The sequence below is a fragment of the Camelus bactrianus genome, chromosome 11 (genome assembly GCF_048773025.1).
Source record: "Camelus bactrianus isolate YW-2024 breed Bactrian camel chromosome 11, ASM4877302v1, whole genome shotgun sequence".
In the NCBI taxonomy this organism is placed as follows: Eukaryota; Metazoa; Chordata; class Mammalia; order Artiodactyla; family Camelidae; genus Camelus; species Camelus bactrianus.
In genome coordinates, this window is record NC_133549.1 from 46703413 (window position 1) to 46723447 (window position 20035).

Below are 20035 nucleotides of genomic sequence, written 5' to 3' on the forward strand. Positions count from 1 at the left end.
CTTGATGTTTTCATCCCCACCCCCTAATTCTCTAGAGTGAGGAGAGGGACTGGAAATGGAGTTAATAATTGATCATGCCCACATGATGAAGTCTCCATAAAAATCCCCCAAGTATGGGGTTGGAGGCCTTCCAGGTGGGTGAACACATTCCTGTACCAGGAGGGTGACACACCCCAGCTCCATGGAGATGGAAGCTCCTGGGCTCAAGACCCTCCCAGATCCCACCCTGTGTATCTCTTCATCTGGCTATTCATCTGCATCCTTTATCATATCTTTAATAAATTGGTGAATGGAAGTAACTGTTTTCCTGAATTCTGTGAGCTGTTCTAGCAAACTCGTTGAATGCAAGGAGTGGGTCATGGGAACTTCAGATCTATAGCCAATTGGTCAGAAGCACAGGTGACAACCTGGACTTGCTACTGGTGTCTGAAGTGGGGGTTGGGGGGAGTCTTGTGGGACTGCACCCTTCAACTGTGGGATCAGATGCTAACTCCAGGTAGGTAGTGTCAGAATTGAGTTAAGTTGTAGAACACCCAGCAGGTGTTGTGGAAAGTTGCCTGGTGGGGGAACATTCCCTGCCCAAGGTGGATATGTTGGTGTCACAGTGCTGTTGAGCGTTCGGTGTGATAGTAAAGGAGACAAAACAAAACAGGTTGTTCCCCCCGCCCCCCCGAAAATAGATGAGCTAAGACTTATAAAGCATTTTGTACTCAAACATTAGCTTTTGTTTTGTTAAGTATCTGGGGACTTGGGACTCAATAGAAGCCCCTGCTCCTCGGACTTTGCTCCAGGGAAACTTTAAGCACTAGCTGGATAAACATTTACTCATCCGGGTGGGTGTGCTGTTCAGTCTCAGGCCCAAAGAAAGAAGACCTTGTATCTTCAGAAAAAATGACCCAGGAGTAAAGGAAATACCCAGGTCTCTCCTCGTCCTAGAAAGTGTTCACCTACTAATGATCTTGTCCTGGGCCTGTGGGAGGGCATCTAGCTTAATCTTTAAGCTGGTTAGGGGTCTCATCATGTGTAAAGGCAGCATTGGCTTCAGAGCTGAAATTCCGGGTTTATATCAGGCACCATTGCTGTGTTTAAGGTCAGATGTATTTCTTAACTCCTTGGAGTCTCAGTATCCTCATCAATAAAATGGGATACCTAAGGATCAGAAGTTGCCTTCGTTGGCTTCTTTCTGCAGCAGGCTGGGGAGATGTGCAGATGCTGGGAATCCTTGGGCCATTGGTCCATAGGAGTTGGTGAGGGAGAGGCAGCAGGTCCCAGCATTTCTGTGGTTTTGAGTCCCTCACCCCTCAACTTCATGTAGATCTGGAGATGGGAAAACCGTTTCAGGCTGTTCAGGTTGGAAAACTGATTCAGGTACCCCCAGCCTAGGCAGATGAAGGGAAAATGCAGGCACGTCATTGGCCCTCAGGGAAATGGTCTTCAAATGAACAAATGAATGATACATGCTCTGAATGTTTGTAAATGACTGGTATCTCTTGTTTTTTATTTGCAGATGAGAAGAAGAAAACAAAGAAAGTCGATAACGAACTCAACCCCGTCTGGAATGAGGTGACTTCATTGTTTTTCAATTTTGTTTCAATGAATAAGCCACCTTTGACTGTTCCATCTTTGGTCAGAGGTTAACTCTTCCATTTGGAAGGGAAGTCTCTGCATTCCGCGCCCCGCTCCCACCCCTTCCAGCTCCTTTTGTGGTCACAGCAGTTCAAAGAGACGTAACACAGTGACATCTCTTGTACCGTAGTGGTGTGGCAAATGGAGCCTGGACGGCGTGAGGAGGGTGGGGTTCTAGCCTGGTGCAGTCGTGAGCTTGCTGTGTGACCTTGTCCGGTTATGCTGCATGCAAACTGGGGCACTTCTGTAGGGCAAGGGGTGGGATTAGATGATCTCCGGAGTCCCAGAGGGAAAGCTCCATAATTAAAACCGTATCTGCCTGTGACTAATCAAGAGTGTATGACACGATACTTTGTGGGTCTGGAAGAGTAATGGCATTTATTGTTTTTTATGTTGATAAAAGTAATGTATTTTTAATGTAGAAAATTTGAAAACTTCAGATCGGCTTAAAAAAATGACTTGTGGTCCTACTATGCAGAAACAACTACTGTTAACATCTCATATAAATAAATGTTTGTTGAGTGGGTATGTTTAATATGATGTTTTAAAATTAGTAAATTAGTATCATATAGCAAATACAGTTTCGTATCCAATTTTTTTCTTACTTTTATATCTTGAGCATATACCCTTATCATTCCACTCAAAAATATTTTTAATGACTATGTATTATTGTATTGAATGGATATAAAACAAGTTATTTACCCCTCTACTGTTGACTTTATGTCTGTTTTATAAATGGTTCAGTGTTTAATATATTTATAGAAATGTGAAAATTTTAATTCTTTCCACTGAGTAGAATTTTCCTCTGCTGACTAATTTTTGAAAAGTTGATCATCCACCCCATTGTTTTTCCAAAAGCCAGGTCAGACCTCCCTGGGTAAGTACAATGTTCAGTGTCTTTGCTGTTTTGCCAAGTCAGCAGGCTGTGAAGACTTCCCCTCCACCAACTGCAAATCCCTTCCTCTCCCAACTAGTTTCAGTATCTCTAGAAGATAAAGACCACACTTTCTCATTGTTGAGGCCAAGACTAAAAGCTTCTTAGTGCTTCTCTGAAAAGCCTTGCTGCTCTCAGGCAGGCTGAGAGGGCATTCCACTTCTATGCAGTTTCACTGGAACCCAGAACACAGCCAGGTGGTCTGCCAGCTCCGCAAGAGCCAGAAGCTTGTCTGGTCCCTGTGGAACCTGTGGATTCTTAGCACCACACACAGAGTCCCAAGACTAAAAGAAATAAAAAAATACATACATGTGTGCATTTAGTGATAACATGCCTCTTTAAATTTGAGCCCAGTCCTTGTGGTCAATGGCAAAAAGGTGTGTGGTCACGTGAGCAGTTATGTCTTCTACAGGGCATCATCTATCTCACCCCATTTTGTTTCCAACACATTTTTTTTCTCATAATGTATTTATCAAGTAAACTTCCCAGTTGCAATTTTATAACTGAAACCAGACCTAAATGAAATGCCAATCCCAAACCCACTGGGATTAATGGACGTGTTGTCATAGGAGCTGTGAGACACTTTCTCCATCCATTACAAACCCATTGCAAGGAGGATCAAATCATCCTCAGTGATTTATTAAACTCATTTATTGCATAATCAATCACAGGAATCACTGGTGCTAAGTTGATTTTTTTTTTTTTTTTTTTTTTTTAGCATTTACCTTTAGAAAACAATTTACTGCCTTAAGATGAGAAACTCACCTGACTGTAGCACTGACCATGGTGGGACTTAAATAAGAGACTGATGCATTTCAGAAAGTGTTTTTTTAGATTATTCATCTGTTTGATAGTAATATGATTAAGAAAAGCAAGCAATTTAAAAATAACCATCGAAGAAAGCATTTTCACATACACATTTTATTCTATTTGTGCTACAGTTATGGCAGGCGTTAAGGCTAGTTTTCTAACTATAAGACTGGTTTGGTGACTTGTCTAAAGCCGCAGAGCCTAGAAAACGGGAAGCTAGGAGTAACCACCAGGTCCTTGGAGGCTAAGTCTGGTTTGCTTTCCCATGAGCCTTAGCAGCCTCCAAGTTCAGTATTTGATCGCTTTTGTCTAACTCTAAAATTGAGTAATTCAAAAGGTTGTCACTGGTGAAGATGAGCCAGTGTTTAGTATCAGTGCATCTTGTTATATTTCCTGATCCCTTTAACAGCCTTTTTGTTTTCATAATCTTTCTATGGACAGATTTTGGAGTTTGACTTGAGGGGTATACCACTGGACTTCTCATCGTCCCTTGGGATTGTTGTGAAAGATTTTGAGACAATTGGACAAAATAAGTAAGTTGATTTCAACTGTTTTTCTCATTTTACTATTGTTTATTTTGTTGAAGGAACACATCTTTGATGACATAATATTTCCAATATAATAGTGCTGTAATTCTATGCCCACCCCCTCTCCCCTTTTGAGCCAATATCAGATGTGGCTAATCAGTCCCAGTGCCTTTTTCCAATAACTGCTGTATTCCTAAGAGGCTGTATACACTAAGCCACCAATGGTATATCCAATTTGGCACTTACAGTGAAACCTGTTTATGCTCCTGCAATTTCTTTGTTAATGACTTATAGTCACTGATGATTATTAGAACTGTAGCTTTATTGGACACAAGCAAAATCATTTCTTCTACTGATTATGTGTGACCCATTATGTCTCATTCAGGTTCTGTTTCCAGCCCCACTTCCATTTTCATGTCTCACTGGGTTTTTTAAACCCAACAGATTCAAACCGGATTCTTTGTCTTACTGCCTCTACCAGTTTTAAGTGGGAAAGGGTCACAGTAGTGCCCAGTGGTGGCGCTGAGGGTTGTCCCCTGGGTAAAGCTGAGGTTCTCATGGAACAGAATGACTTCAGTAAATTCATCCCAGTCCTTGATCTGGACTTTGGCCTTAGGCTTGGAACTCAGTCTTAGGTTATCGATTCAAACTAACTAAGCTCACAAGAGAACAGTTTTTAAAACCAAAATACTTTTTCTTTAATGTGTGTGTATTTTTTAATTGAAGTATAGTTGATTAGTTTCAAGGATAACAACCAAAATACTTGTTATTTTACAATGGAAATAAATTGCCTGTTGGGGGAGGGCATATCTACTCTCTAACGAATTTTCTTTCATGTCATATCACATGGGAAGCCAAATTACTCCTTGATTGTAAGATACCATTGATCATAAGCTGTACTATTAAATTAATAACAGGTTTGGCTGGGGGGAGGGGAAGAAGTCTCATATTAAATGCCCATGTCAATTGTAAGAAGCATCCCAGTTTTTAGTAATGTCATAGTATTTAAAAATGTAGGTCTGAGCCCCAGTACATTTGGTATAATCAGAAGGCTACAATGAGAGCATTAAATTGGAATGGATGAGTTGAGATAGGGTGGCCCTATGCCCTGATTTGCTTCAGATAGCCCTGGTTTGTTGTCCCAGCACAATGATTTATGATGTCCCTTTCACTATGAAAAGTAGCTTGGTTTGAACAGTAAATTAGATGGTCATCCTACTCATTGGGGTCTTCTGCTTAATGATGTCAGACAGAGAGAGCCTAGACAGACGTCTACCTTGTGGACAGTGCTTTGACAGGCACTGCCCATGTTCACCTTTTATGAGATCCTTTCTTCCATCTTCCATTGCTGACCAGTGCCCCTTGGGACTGATGCACTTTCTCCTTAAGCAATAGAAATACATTCCAGCAGATTCTGGCCCTACTCTCTTGGACCAAAAAAAAAAAAAAACAAAAACAAAAAACTAGCCTTTTAAGGTTATGTTGCACATCTTAGCTTTGAAGCAATTATATGATTTTCTATCCCCACCCCAACTCCCAGAGGAGAGTTTTATTTCCCATATTTCAAAGTTTTGGGGAAGTGGGTGGTTGAACCTCACTGTAGCCTCCTATCTGTTACGAATAATAGTTCTTTCTCTTCTCTGCTCTCTCTGCAATTGGTACCACTGTTTATATTCCAGGCCCGCTCTCTCCAATAGGAATATAGTGTGAGCTGCATGTTTAATTTAAAATTTTCTAGTAGCCATGTTAAAAAACAAAAAGGAACAGATGAAACTAATTTTAATGATATATTTTATTTAATTTAGTATATCCAATATATTATCACTTCAATATGTAATCAATATTTTGAAAAATCATTAGGACATTTTACATGGATTTTTTCTTTCAGTGTTTGAAGTCTGGTGTGTATTTCACACCAACAGCACATCTCTGTCCAGATTAGCCGCATTTCAAGTGCTCTGTAGCCACATGTGTTTGGTGGCCACCATTTTGGAGAGCACAGCTCCAGACCGCTGGGCTCAAAACCTCAGGTCTGCCTGGATCTTTTCCCTTTCACATCCCATCCAATCTATGGCCAAATCTTACTTTGCCGTCCTTTCCACTGTCTGTGCTATGTGCTTCTTACTCATGGCCACAATCACCAGCCTGGTTGTGCCTCATCTACTTTAACCTGGCAGTAGAGACTGGCAGGCTGGCCTGGGAGCTCTCATCTGCATTTCAAACAATATCACTGCTTTCCTGAATGTTACATTCTCGAGAGAGAGTCAGAAAACAAACAAACATGTGAAGAAACATATACTAGATCAGGTACTATGAAGTGCTGTAACCTAAGGAAGGAAACTCATAGCCCATGAAGGAAAATAATGCAGAGTAAAAGGATAGTTATTGAGGATGGGGGAAAGTTTTATATGAGGTACTAATAAGCTGACAATTGAGCAGAGACCTAAATAAAGTGAAAGAATGAGCCTTGCAGCTTTCTAGAGAGGAAAGAACATTCCAGGCAGAGATAATAGCAAGTGCAAAGGCCCTGAGGCAGAAGTATATCTGGGGTGTTGGAGAAAGATTGCGGAGGCCAGAGGGCTGGCATGGGGAAAAGGGATGAGATCATTAAAGGCACACATGCGTGGCTTTCTGAGGCATGGTGCAAGCTTTGGATTTCATTCCTAGTAAGATGGAAGTCCATTAAAGTGTTCTGAGTATGATCTGACTTATATTTTAAAAGTCTTGCTTGGGCTTTCTGTTTGGAGGTTGGTTGTAGGAACCAGTTAGGAAGCAGGGAAAACAATACTGGAAGAACTTCATATGTTTATTTTATACCTATTGAAAACACATTGGGGCCTTTGGAAGACAGCAGTGATGGGGATAGGAAAAATCCTCACCCGAAGTCTCACCTTGGCACTTACTTTGGGCATTTGGCATGCATTTCTGGAGATAGAGTTGATGGGCAGTGTATATGGTCCTGGAAATTTTTCTGTTTAATTCTGAATGAAGGAAATACAAGGGGTTCTGTTAGAAGAGGGCCCTTCTAAAGTTCGAGGCACCATGCATCTTGCTGAGATGTGTTGCACTTGATGTTACTATGTCAATTGAAAAAAAAAACCCATCTGGGAATAAGCTGCATGTTTGTCCCAAAAATTTGTGTATTTTGGCCCCAGATTTTCTCCTTGGCTTTTATACTGAAGATTTGGCTCTGTGGATGGGCTCACCGCTCAGTGTGGGAATGTCTTCCACACCTGGAGCAAGGTGGGGGCAGAGGATTTTTCTACCAGCTTAAGGAATGTCTTTCCTGTGGACTTTCCTGTTTCCATGGAGACTGGCTGTGTAAATAGGGTTCTCACTCTCCAGTCTGCAGCCCCAGGGCCTGTAAGCAAACAGCACCAGGCTGCCTGAGTTTGCCTGAGCATCCGCCCTGCCCACACCCACAGGGACTGGACCGGGCGGTCTGGGCACGCACAGCGCAGGCGCGTAGGCAGTGTCCCTCCTCCCCAGGCTCTGGGAACCAGTGGGGCTGTTCAGTGTAGACTCTGTTCTTCCTCACTTTACAGTCATCCAACCAGTCATCTGGGCTGAACTAGGGTGAGAGAAGGGCCAGAGGAGCCTCTTAGTCACATGATGAACATGAAATGGTATTTTTAGCTGAAATGTCAGAGTGGAAGGATTTTCCCAGCAGCTGAAGAATGAGAGTTCCCTTTGCAGACAGGCATTGTGGCTGTCCCTTAGTGAGGACTTAGGGAGGGCGAGGGAGGGAGGGGCGAGGGCGACTCTGAGCCCATCGAATGCATTATCCTCACAGACACCCTGTTTTCCTCAGAGAGGTTTAGGCATCTGCTCAGGATCACACAGCAGCTATGTGTCAGAGTCAGCATTTATATATCCAGCCCTGTACTTTTGACTTTTCCATTATACTGAAAACTTCCTGATCACCTATAGGAACCAAAATGTAGATGGAATAATTGGTTATCTTTAGGCTTAAAGGGAAATAATTTTTCTTTCTAATTTTGAAAAAAAAAACACTCATTGGGATCTCCTCTCTCCTTAGGAAAAAATTTTAAGCAGGCCTTTTATACTATTAAGTAATAAGTCACTTATGCCCTGCAATGGACAAGATAAGTTCAGAGAATAGATCTCATCTCACGTGATCTTCACAATGACCTTGAGAAGAGATGAGACTTGAGGCTTAGACGGCTTGAGGCTAGGACCCTGATCCCTTGAGTTCCTAAAGAAGAATCTTCTTCAGGGGCCTAGAAATGTAAGAATGAAAGATTTTTACAAGTTTTCAGTTGAGAGTGTTTGTGTGTGTGTGTGTGTGTGTGTATATGTATGTGTTCTGCTCACACTAAGATGATGTAACAGGGACCAGATTTACCCTCTTACCTGACACAACAAGAAAAGTAGGTAAAATACATACAACAGTGGTTTCGGATATTGGACATTGGCAGCACAAGACAGCGATCCCCAGGAGAGGGGTGATAAGTGAGATGAGCCTTATCCGTGCCCAGCTTAATGCCTAGAGAGCATTTGCAGGGTGCGGTGCAGGGATGGGGGACTCGGGCTGGTCACTTGTCTCCCAGAGTTGAGGAGGTGCAGGTGGGAACCTAGAGCTATACACACACACACGGAGACAGAGAGAGAACACTCCTGAGGTTTGCAGAGGGTTCCTCCTGACTCCTCAGGTGATTACTGGTCAGTGAGGAAACTACACGAGGCAGGGAAGTGACCCATCTGAAAGGAGCAGACAGAACAGTTCTTGAAACAGTCACAGGGCTGGGAATAGTTAATTTCCACCATCCAGAGTGGAAAGACCTTCTAATTCATGCGCATTAGGTAGAGTACAAAGAAGGTTTTACCTCAATAATGTGAAGAAGAACCAGATATATCATTATTAAACAGATATGCTATTAGTAGATGATATTATGAGCAGACATGGACAATGAAACAGGTATTACAATCATATCCCGCAGGTTCAGGAAGGTAGAGGAGAGCTTGAGTACATAGAGACACATAAAAGATCCAAAAAAAGATCCAAATTGAACCTGGAGAGATGCAAATTACAATGTCTGAGATGAAATGACCATAATTATCTAAGAGTTTGCATTTCCAGGAGTCTTATTTTTCCCTCCATATGTTATACTTGTGCATTCAAAACCACCATCACATATGCCCTCATGCAAATGCAGAGCAAAGTTAGAGCCATCACCTGAAGATAAATCATCGGCTTTGCTGAAGTGTGAGTAAGAATGACATCACCAAAGACCTAACCGTATACCTCGGAGGAAATTGACCCAAGTTCTTGCAAAAGAGGTGGTGTGGGCAAGTGGTCAGCTGAGACCATCAGGAGATTAGTTTGGATTCTGACCCTGCTGTTTAGGGTTGAGTGACTCTCGGCAAGTTTCTTCATCTTTATAATGGTGGCTGGAGTACTTCCTCAATAAGTGGTAGACATAAGGGCAAATTTAATATAATTAAGGAAAAAATAACTTAAATTTCCTGATGAACAGCATAATAGCTAATATCAGTTGTGGGCTTACCAGGGACCAATAATTGTGCTAAAACTGTTTCATACACAATCACTTTTAATCTTTTTAACAACTCTGAGTCAGACAGGCTTATTGCCATCTTAGAGTTGAGGAAAAATGTGGCACAGAGAGGTTCACCACATTGCTTAAAGGCACCCAGCTCTTTAATTGAAAACAAATGGATTTATGTTAAAATCCTCTTACACAGAGACCAGACCTTCCAAGATATGTTTTCCGTGTGTGAGAGTGTCTTTGGGTTGAGGGCCAGGGTGCCAGGTTGTGAAAGTGAGAGGATAGCACAATTTATACACACTCACCCCCCCCCCAACACACACAGAGAATGGTACTGGGGGTTATAGAATTAGAAGAAAAAGAGAAAAAGGACAAGCTTGAGTTATGAAGTATTCTAACTAACTCCTGAGGCAAGAGTTTTTTACTTTTTTGTTTTTTACTTAGAGAAAACAGAAAGACTGTGGTTTGGAATGAAATTCCTTTGCTGGGACAGTATGGTATTGCTTATGAGAACTTTTCATCCTCTGGTGTACAAAAGACCTTATGGTCAAGCTTTTAATACTTTCATCTCTCTGAGCGGTGAGCCTGGCTTCTGGCCTTGCCATACATAATCTTGTCAGTGGGATTTGTTGAGCTGGTCCCCACAACCTTTCCTTTTCTCCCGTGTGGTTGGTGAGGAGAGTTGAGGCAGGTTTTCTACCCGGAGGAGCTTCTCAGACTGTTTGAAAATCCAAACCAGAGGCAGATGTAACTGTAGAGCAGAATTCCCAGTTTGGGGTTCTTTTTAGCTCTGTATTTTCAACAGAGCGGCAAAACTATGAGAAAATCAGAGCTGGTTTGGGCTGGCTGGCTCTGGGTGCTGGAGAGGCTGAGCCCCACTGTTGGGGGAGGCCAGTTAAGTAGCTGCCACAGCCTTGCTGGCATCCATTACCATCTCAAGAGTAAGTAAAGGTGGATCATAGCCCTGGAGAGCAACACCCAGACAGACTGAAAGAGAAAGGCATTTCATGACAAGAGCTGTAATTATCTCCTAATTGCACTTGGAGGACCATCCCGTAGGAGGGAAGGCTTTGTAACCTGTAAGTCATTTACAGGCTCATTGGACTATCTTCAATGATGTACCAATTAATTTATTCATTCAACATATATTTCCTAATGCCCACTGTGTGTCAGACACTGCTCCAGGCACTGGGGGTACTCCGTGCCTTTCATGGGGCTCACTTCTGAGTGGCGGGGACAGACAATAAATAAATAAATCCACAAACAGTATATCAGATTTGGTAAATATGGTAAAGAAAAATACAGCAGGGGAAAAAAGGAGAAAAAGATAGGGTGAAGGGTGTGTGCATGTGTGTATGTGTGTGTGTGTGTGTGTGTGTGTGTGTGTGTGTACTGGTTTAGAAAGGTTTTTTGAATAAAGATTTCTTTGGGAGTTTATTTTATAATGAAACATTATATAAGACCTATGGCTTTAAAAATTCATTCAGATTCCACTAATTGGATTTTATGAGAATTTAGCTACAGCAGATGTTTACTTTTGGTCCAACCTTGAAAATAAAAGTTGTTTTCCGAACAGATTCATGGTGTATATAGCTGTGAGGGTGGGGAGAGAGCTATTTGATGGACCCAGAAGAACTGGTTTTAGGAACTTTGCACAATGATCGTAGAGAAATGCCTATGGGTGATTACAAAGGGTTCTTATCTGTTCGTTCATGCCCGCCTGCCCACTCTCCAGCAGATAAACCTGCCTTCCTGTGATTTGGGCTGTGCATGGGTTTAGACCAGCTTTCCCTGCAAACACTGACCTGGAGTCATGTGTTTTTTTTTTAGGTCCCTTTTTCTAGAGTAGTATCATCTGAGATAACAGAACAAAGTGAGGTTAAGCACATACCACATCATCATTTTAATCCTTATAAGAATACTATTAGGTAAGAGTTGCCATTACCCCCATTTTACAGATGAGGAAACTGAGCTCAGAGTAGTTACATAGTCTGTGGTACAAGGATGGGTCCTAGTTCTAATCAGCCTAGTTCTAAGGTCTTGCCTAGCTCCAAGTTTTTTTTTTATGGTAATGAGCTTTTATTCTTTTTTAAAAAAAATTTTATTGAAGTACAATCAATTACAATGTGTTAATCTCTGGTGTACAGCACAATGTCCCAGTCATAGCTCCAAGTTCTTAATCACTATGTTATGCTGTCCTCCTTACTATATAAGGTCCAAATGCTTGATGAATGAGTGAATGAATGAAAGCTACCACTTTGATTCTAATGAATGAGGGCATCAGACAGAGACAGAGCCTGGGAGTTGTGCTGAACTGTCTGGAACAGGCAAGTACAGATCCAGCACCTTGAGGGCTGAATGAACAGGAAGACTGGTCAGGAGCAAATAGCAAAATGGTAGGATACAGTTATTTAAGAAATAATTCTTGAACATCTCCTGCATGGCAGCCATAAGGCTAGTTAACCTACCCCCGGCCTTGTAGCCTGGCTGTCCAGGAGGATTTTGGGGCAGAGGCTGGGCTTCCAGTCAGCTCCTTCCCCTGTTAAAGTGACGCCATCTGCCATCCTGCGTCTGCAGCAAGGGCTGGGACTGGGAGGGGCTGGCAAAAAGGGAGTCAGTGCAGCCAAATCCTGCAAATCCTGCCACAGCCTCCAGGCTAGGTCAGCAATTCCAAAATCTGGGAACAGAGTTTGTTAACACCTCCACCTCAGGGGGCTTGAACATTACCAGGTATAAGAACCCCTGTGTGGACCAGGAGTGTTACCAAACCAAACTTGGGTCTACATCACGCCAATCTACTGACACGCTGTTGTGGTGAAGGAAAGGGCAGTCTTTACTGCAGGGCACCAAGGAAGGAGGTCAAGACAGCTAATGCTCAAGAAGCCAGGGCCCCCTCCCCACCACCATGGGTTTCAGGAAAGCAGTTTTTAAAGGCCAGGTGAGGGGGTGTGGGTCACAGGGTCTATGATTAGTTTGTGCACAATTCTCCGATTGGTTGATGGTGAGATAACAGGGTGGGCACAGATTAACATTATCCATCCTTAGGCTCTAGGAGGCCTGGGGGCTTTGTGTTCCTGGTCATCAAGTAGTCTTCCATTTGGTGGGAGTTTTAGCATCTGTTAAAAAAAAAAAAAAACTCAGGAAATGTGCATCCCATAAAATTGTTATCTGGGTACATGAGAGAGGAGCTAAAGCAGAGGATAATGGGGAAGGGTCTGTCCTGGGAAGGCGCAGAGGGTCCTGCTCGGTTACAGGAGTTTCTGGGTTTTCTAAAACCCCTGCCCCTTTGTGATGAACTGGACAAAGTCCTTAAGTCTCTCTGACAATCCTGCCTGGTGTGGAGAAGGGAGGGAAAGCCACAGGAGGGCACAGGTAACTATCCCTGCTGAGTAGATTTTGATGGAGTTTTGCTTTCTCCTTTATTCCACTGAATAATTGGATTTCTATGCTCGTTTCTCACGTATGAACCTCTATTATCATATTGAATGTGCTTTTGAAAAAACAACACGTGTTCCCCTCTCCCCAGATCTGGCTTTGCCAGCTGCCTGCCCTCCTCCCAGCCCTCCCCTCAGCTCTCCCCGTATTCTAGACCATTGTTTCTCAAACTTCCTGGGCAGAAGAATTGGGTAAAGAAAAAGTCTGACTCAGGGTCCTGGGAATCTGTATCCGCCCTGGTGCTTCTGCTGCAGAGGAGTCTGGGGAATGACATGGTGAGAAAGGGTTTATGAGCTAATCCAGAGGGCCACGGTGGGCTAGTTGGGAGACTCAAGAGGTTTCCCTACTGGTGAGGTGGATGGGAGACCCGGTGCGTGGGTGGGGTTGAGGGGGTTGAGACCAGGGCTTCTGTGGGTGCCCCCGCCTCTCCTACCGTCTGGTGGAAAACAGGGTGCAGTGCTTGGCTCTCCCACCTTTTGGCTCAGGGCTCAGGGCTTGACAAATCCCGGCCCAGGGGAGGGAGCAGCGTGGGGAAGGGTGACAGGGCCCAGCCGAGCATCCCCACTGTCCTTCCAGGCCTGTCCCAAGTGACAGGGCTCAGCTGGCTGAGAGCCCGATGCTTCAAAGGGTGGGCAGGTCACACTGCTGCTGGAGACTGAAGGGGGTCCTCTGGGGAAAGTACTTGTCCTCAGCCCAGCTGAGGATTGCTGTTTCCCCAAGAGGATGGGAAGTTGATACTCCTGCAGCCCCTGGGGCAGAAACAGTGCAACATGTGATTTACTTTCCAGCCTCCAACATATTTTCTCTTTCCTTCATGAGGAAATTTCCAGTCAGCCCTCCTCCAGTCATCCGCGGGGGCTGGGTCCCTGCTGCACTGAGCAGCTCGGCCTCCTGACTGAGAGCGTGGCCAGCAAAGCCCTTACTCACCCCCGCGGCACGTGGCTCTTAACATTTGCATCCAGGCCAATGGGGAGAACGGTTTCCTTTTCTCTTTTTTAAACACACTAGACTCTGTTTTAACAAGAAAGAAACAGTTGAAAGTTCTTAACCAACACTTGCATAACTGTGTTGACCCATTTACGTTAAACTCTTTAGTTCCCCCAAATCGTAACATCTCATTCTTAAGTCATCGCTGCCACAGCTCAGAATTTGTTTGATGTCGCCCAGAAAACCAACTCCAAATGCTGTGGACATTCATGGACTGAAAGGAATAAGAGCATGACTGACTCCTCCTTCATTTCAGACGACATCTGCCGTTTGTTCGCTCCACGAGGAAAACTGGAGAACTAAGGGGCCTTGGGATTCTTTCTCTATAAAGTTTCTTTCTGAGATGTGGGCCGTCTGTTTTAGGCTTGGGTGGGGTCCACCGGGAGACTGTTATTTTTCTATGAAAATACAGGGCAAAGTTTCCCCATTATTGTCACACCGTAATATTTTGGCATATTTCTAGCATTTGTAATATGAAAGAAAAAGGGTTCCTGGTTTAGTCACCTCCTTTAAAGGAAATTGGCTTGTGGTCTGACTGAACTGTTCTTATTCCCTGTGTAGGAGGCCAAGACATCATTTCCCAGTTTCTCACAGTATTTTGTATCCAAGCAACATCACAGAAAATAAAGCACACCAGGCCAGGCATGCCTTCGCAGTCCTATAGAGTTCAGACTCACCCAGAGGGGGTGTTTTCTTTGACTTACATTGAAGGCTCTTAGAAGTTGTAACAGTTTGCATTTTTCTTCAACTCAGCCTAGCTGTTAAAAATATTTGGGGATTAAAGTATTTCCAGGCTTTCATCTAAACACATACTATCAGAATGTGTTTTTTTTCCAGAAGAAGGAAATTTAAGCTCTCTTTTATGTCTCCCTCCTGCCCTCCCTTCCTCACCCAAGCATAAGAATTTCATGATGAAAAAGCAAATCTTAGGAAACAGGACTAAAGATTTCTGAAAGCAGGAGTTGATGTCAGACTCTGTGATTGGCTTTTATTTTATTTCATTCCTGGTTCATTTTATGGTACACCCCTCTCACACCTTCTCATCGGGAAGGGAAAGCAGCAGATACTGGTTGAGTCAGAATGGAGGTTGTGAAACTATTCAGGACCATAAAGGGCCAGCAGACTGGCTTTGTGTTTTAGGCACACCTGTTCTCTCTAGTTAGCCACAAGCCCCACCACTCCCTATTGTCTCACACAATGCTCACTGTATCCTGCATTTCTGTTATTGGCCTAAATTCTCCTCCTGACACCCTGTGTGAATTTAAGTTTGACTCATGCCATTAAAGGCCAATACTTTTGAGGACATAAAGCTTGCCTAGTATTCTAGATTATTCATCATGGACACATTCAGGATATTTTCCCCCTTAAATCAATGAATAAAGCCTTTAAAAGAAGAGAAAAGAAATATTTAACATGAGATAATTTTCTGAATGGACATATGTAGAAACATCACCTTTATGAGCCAGGAGCAGAATTTTAGAGCTGAAAAGGGTCTGAGAAATTATTTATTTCAATCCACTTGTTTGTGGATAATGAAGGATAATGAAGTGGGCTCAGAGAGTTGGGTAACTTAGCCAAGGCCTTGAAGTTGGGACACAGAATTAGGGCTAGAACAGGAATTGTCTAACCCAGCAGTTCTCAAACTGGGGCGATTTTGCCTGTCCGGGGATAACTGACAATGTGTAGAGATGCTAGTGGGTAGAGGCCAGAGATGCTACTGAACATCTGACAAGGCACAGGACAGCCCCCAAAATAAAGAATTATCCAGTGCAAAATGTCAGTAGTGCTGAGCTTGATAAATGCAGGTCCAACCCCAGCCCAGGCCTCTTTTCACTTCAGCGTTGTCCTGGCATGCTGTTTTTTGTTGTTGTTGTTCTAAGAAGTTTTTATTATTGATAGAGACTCAGGTCATCTTGACTTTAGCAAAAGTCGGTCCATGTTCAAGGGTAGAGTGTTATTCTTTTAATCGTAAAGTTAGGTTATGAGTCACAGAAATGTGAGGAATAAAATCCAGTGTGTTTCCATGTTTTTCAAAGCGTGTACCTCATTTAGACATTTAATACCAGTCAGATAACTTTTAAACCTGTGTTTTCACATTTTGTTCTTATTTTAAAAAACTGAATTAGTCAACCCGTTGGCCTACTGTTTTCTTTTTAAAATATGGAAAGACATTCTCCTCAGGCTCACACCATGTGGGGCTGAGGGAGATGTGGCAGAGATTTTGCCAAAGACTCTCACCTTGTGTGGGAGGTTTCCCTGTTTCATCAGGTGGGGATGGAGTCATGACCAGACTCTTGTCCTCAATATTTTAGAGGAATAAAAATCCAAGTGAGAAGAAAACATATTCGTGTAAAGAAAAATCTAACAAACATAACAAGTGAACATACATGTGTTTGAAAAATTACTCTGTAAAGTCCTCTCAATTCTCAGCACTGACTGAGAGACCTAATTTCTATGTTGACCTAGAAGGGCTGAAAAATTCACTTTTAATCCTCTGGAGGCAGAAGTTTTCTTTTCCATTACCAATAACTGACCCTGCTTGTGCTATTAGAAGGGTGAGAATCCATCACAGTGTTGAGCATCTTGTGTGGTGGCCTGTCCAAGACGGTGTGTTTCTTCTTCTAAGAAACCATGTGCAGTGGTTCACATCATTTGGTAAATTGGGCGAGACAGGGCTCCGTAGCAATTTTCTGGTCTTGTGCAGTAAAGTATGTCTATTCATAGAAAGTGAAATCACTTACTCATACTGTTGAGTCACTGGATGTATGTGATTGGATGGCAGACCCCAGGTCTACAGTGTGGTCTGACTTCTGAGGTCTGAGTGGGGGAGGAGAATACAGATATATGTCAGTTCAAAAATAATGTGTCCATGTTGACATCAGCTTTCACTTCCTGATTTTAAAAGAAAATGTACAACATTTTAAAATTAAAATGAATATTTCTCCACAAGGTGAACTTTCCCAATTATTATTTTTGCCTGAGAGTCCAGAGCTATTTTTATGCTCAACTATGATTTCTTCACTGTGGGTTTTTGATAGAAGGAATCTCTTCTATCACTTGGAGGACTTGATACTTAGTTTTCTGTTTTTATGCTAATGCTATGATATGCTATCATATCCGCTATGAGTTAGTATAAGTCGCTGCCAATGTAGACATGGTATAAGAAAATAACATTTAAAAATTCTTCCTATTTCTTTTTTCCTTTTTCAGTATCCATAGTGCGAACACACCCCGGGGCTCTCTTTCCTTTTTGATTGCATTTCACAAAGGGAATTCCTTCAGTTCACCCACTCTCTTACCTTGTTGCTTGTTATAACCCCCAATTTACAGACTGTATCCCACAGGTTACATTTTTACATTGACTAACTCCCTGGGGAAGTGTATTCAACAAAGTTTTTTGATCACATGCCCTGACTACGGAAGTATTTTGGGTATTCATTCTCAATATATGTAGAGTTACTCTTTCCTTCACTCACTAAACATCTATTAATAAGTGAACTATGTTCCAAGCACTGGGATTGGAGGAGGGGACAGGACAGGGAGCAATCCTGCCTTTTGGGAGCTTCACTCTAGTAAGCAGGGACACGGGGTACCTCTGTACCAATATGTTATGTGCACTGAGAGGTAAATGGTCAAACCACAATGAGATATTCTCTCACACCTGTCAGAATGGCTATCAGTGAAAAGGCCACAAACAACACATGTTGGCGAGGATGTGGAGAAAAGGGGACCTTTTGTACAATGTTGGTGGGAATGTAAATTGGCAGAGATACTATGGAAAACAGTATGGAGGTTCTCAAAAAACTAAAACTAGAACTACCATATGATCCAGCAATTCCATTTCTGGGTATTTATCTGAAGAAAACAAAAACACTAACTCGAAAAGATACATGCACCCCAATGTTCGTAGCAGCATTGTTTACAATTATCAAGATATGGAAGCAACCTAGGTATCCATCAACAGATGACTGGATAAAGAAGATGTGGTGTATATGTAATGAATGGAATGTTATTCAGCCATAAAAAAGAATGACATTTTGACATTTGCAACAACCTGGATGGACCTGGAGGTGGATAAAGAAGATGTGGTGTATATATAATGAATGGAATGTTACTCAGCCATAAAAAAGAATGACATTTTGACATTTGCAACAACCTGGATGAACCTGGAGGGTATTATACTTTGTGAAATAAGTCAGACAGAGAAAGACAAATACTGTATGCTGTCACCTATCTGTGGGATCTAAAAAATAAAGCAAATGAATATAACAAAAACAAAAGAGGTAGATGGGTAAGTGGTAGAGGCTGAATATAGTCCCTCAGGGTCCAGGAAGAGAGAGAAGTGTACACATCCAGCTTTCGAATACTGCTCCAGAGATTGTGGGTTAGCAAATTGCCCCATCAGTAAGCTGGAAACCTACTTACACTTCAAGAAGTTCTCCTTTGGGGAGGCATTTTTACATTGGGCAATGTTTTATGGGTTCTTTTAAATTTCCATTACAGAGGAATACTTGAATTTTGTCCTACTTTTCTCTCTTCCTAGATTCTGGGGGGCTGTATTCAATCTTTCCCTCTCACCCATCGACCTCATTCATGACATGAAATTTCACAGGCACCATAGTTTGGCTCTTGAAATGACTACTTGTGGAGAAGTGATGGCTGATATGAGATGTTTACAGCCAAAATACCCACAGGGGAGAGCACAGAATGGCCCACATTTTGTTATGAGTCATTTTAATGATAACAGATGAATAGGAGTAAATGGAAACATGTCTCTTATGTAGGTTACTGTGTGCTTTCTCATTTCTCCTGCAGATTAATTGGCACGGCAACCGTATCCCTGAAGGACCTGACTGGGGACCAGAGCAGATCACTGCCCTACAAACTGATCTCGCTGCTGAATGAGAAGGGGCAAGAGACTGGGGTGAGCTTTCCCCTCTTGTTGAATGGCTTTGAAATGAGGTGATTAAGCAAAGGTTCAATAAGAAAAGAGTGTGAAATTATATTTAGCTTGCTACACACACACACACACACACACACACACACACAAAAATGGTATCACCTTATCTTGTACTCTCATCACAGAATAGCGATTTTCTGGGGCAAAATGCTATGAAGAGAGTAGGTCCCTCTCTTGGTACAGCTTTGTTCATATTCACTTGGGGGTTAACATTTGTGTGGTGAGCATAGCTCTGTGTCAGACACTCTTTGAAACATTGCACAGAAGATAATTCATTAATATTACTTTGGAATATTATGATGTTAATATCATGATCTTTATTATTGCATTGGCAGCTGAATGTTTTCTGATCACAGCCTCTCTAAATAAGTACATCTTGATATTGTCTGAAATAAGACTAAAAGGGAGAGACTCTTTTTCAAGTGTGCTTTAAAAAAAACTGACTCAAGCATCACAGCTCTCAGATTTCTTGTGATTGCTAACAAGCACTATAAAGCTACCATGCTTGTCCCATTAAACTCTGATCCTTTAATTTTCCAAATGATTTATTTCGCTCGGGAGCCTGGGCAAAGGGAGAAAACTTAAACCTCAAGAGGCCTTCCCTGTAGGCAAGCACTCATCATCAATGCCCACTAGGAATGTCAATTTTGCTGGTCCAGTATCCAAAACTTACAAGTTGGCTGTGAATTAGCATTCTAATCTTAAATGTAAATTGGGAACGTTGGCTGTCATCTCTCTACCCAAAACCTGGCTGAGAGCAATGATGCTAAGGAAAGGTGGTACAAGTCAGTGATTTTTCTGGCTTTTTTTTTCCTCTTTAAAGCAGAAAAGAGCATATGTAGACCCTGAAATGGCAGAACTATGGTGATTGAATGGAGTAAGGACCTCAAGTCCTGGCCCCCTGGTATCTCCTCATCCCTGTTAGGGGGCCCTGGTTTGAGAGTTTGATTCTTTGATTACATTTGTCATTTGAACCTTCCATGATCTTTGCATTCAGTGCTCTTTTCGTGGCCTGGTTGTAGCCGTGAGATGCTGCTCTTATGATTCTCTGCCAAGAATCTGCTGTGGGGGCGTCATTTATTATCCTGTTCAGTGTCTCCCAGGTCATAGTTCCTAAGCTGGCACAGAATGTGCTGATCTATGAGGGAGTATTCACTGATGAGCAGACAGGTGGGAAAGACAAGGACAATATAGGGGTTGGGGTGTGTGCGTGTGTGTATCACATGTA

The 20035-nt window shown here is 42.6% G+C and overlaps 1 protein-coding gene across 5 annotated transcripts in view; it reads left to right on the plus strand.

The window, feature by feature from the left end:
- The window catches only part of MYOF (myoferlin), a 148169-nt gene that overhangs the window by 19524 nt on the left and 108610 nt on the right, over positions 1–20035 (plus strand). For all 5 annotated transcript variants that reach the window (XR_012510200.1, XM_074373942.1, XM_074373943.1 and 2 more), the window contains exons 2-4: positions 1508–1563; positions 3812–3903; positions 18663–18771. Coding sequence is in view for 4 of the 5 variants with exons in the window: in XM_074373942.1 (XP_074230043.1) it covers positions 1508–1563; positions 3812–3903; positions 18663–18771 (257 nt within the window). In the remaining variant the exon portion in view is untranslated. The remainder of the gene's footprint in view (positions 1–1507; positions 1564–3811; positions 3904–18662; positions 18772–20035) is intronic.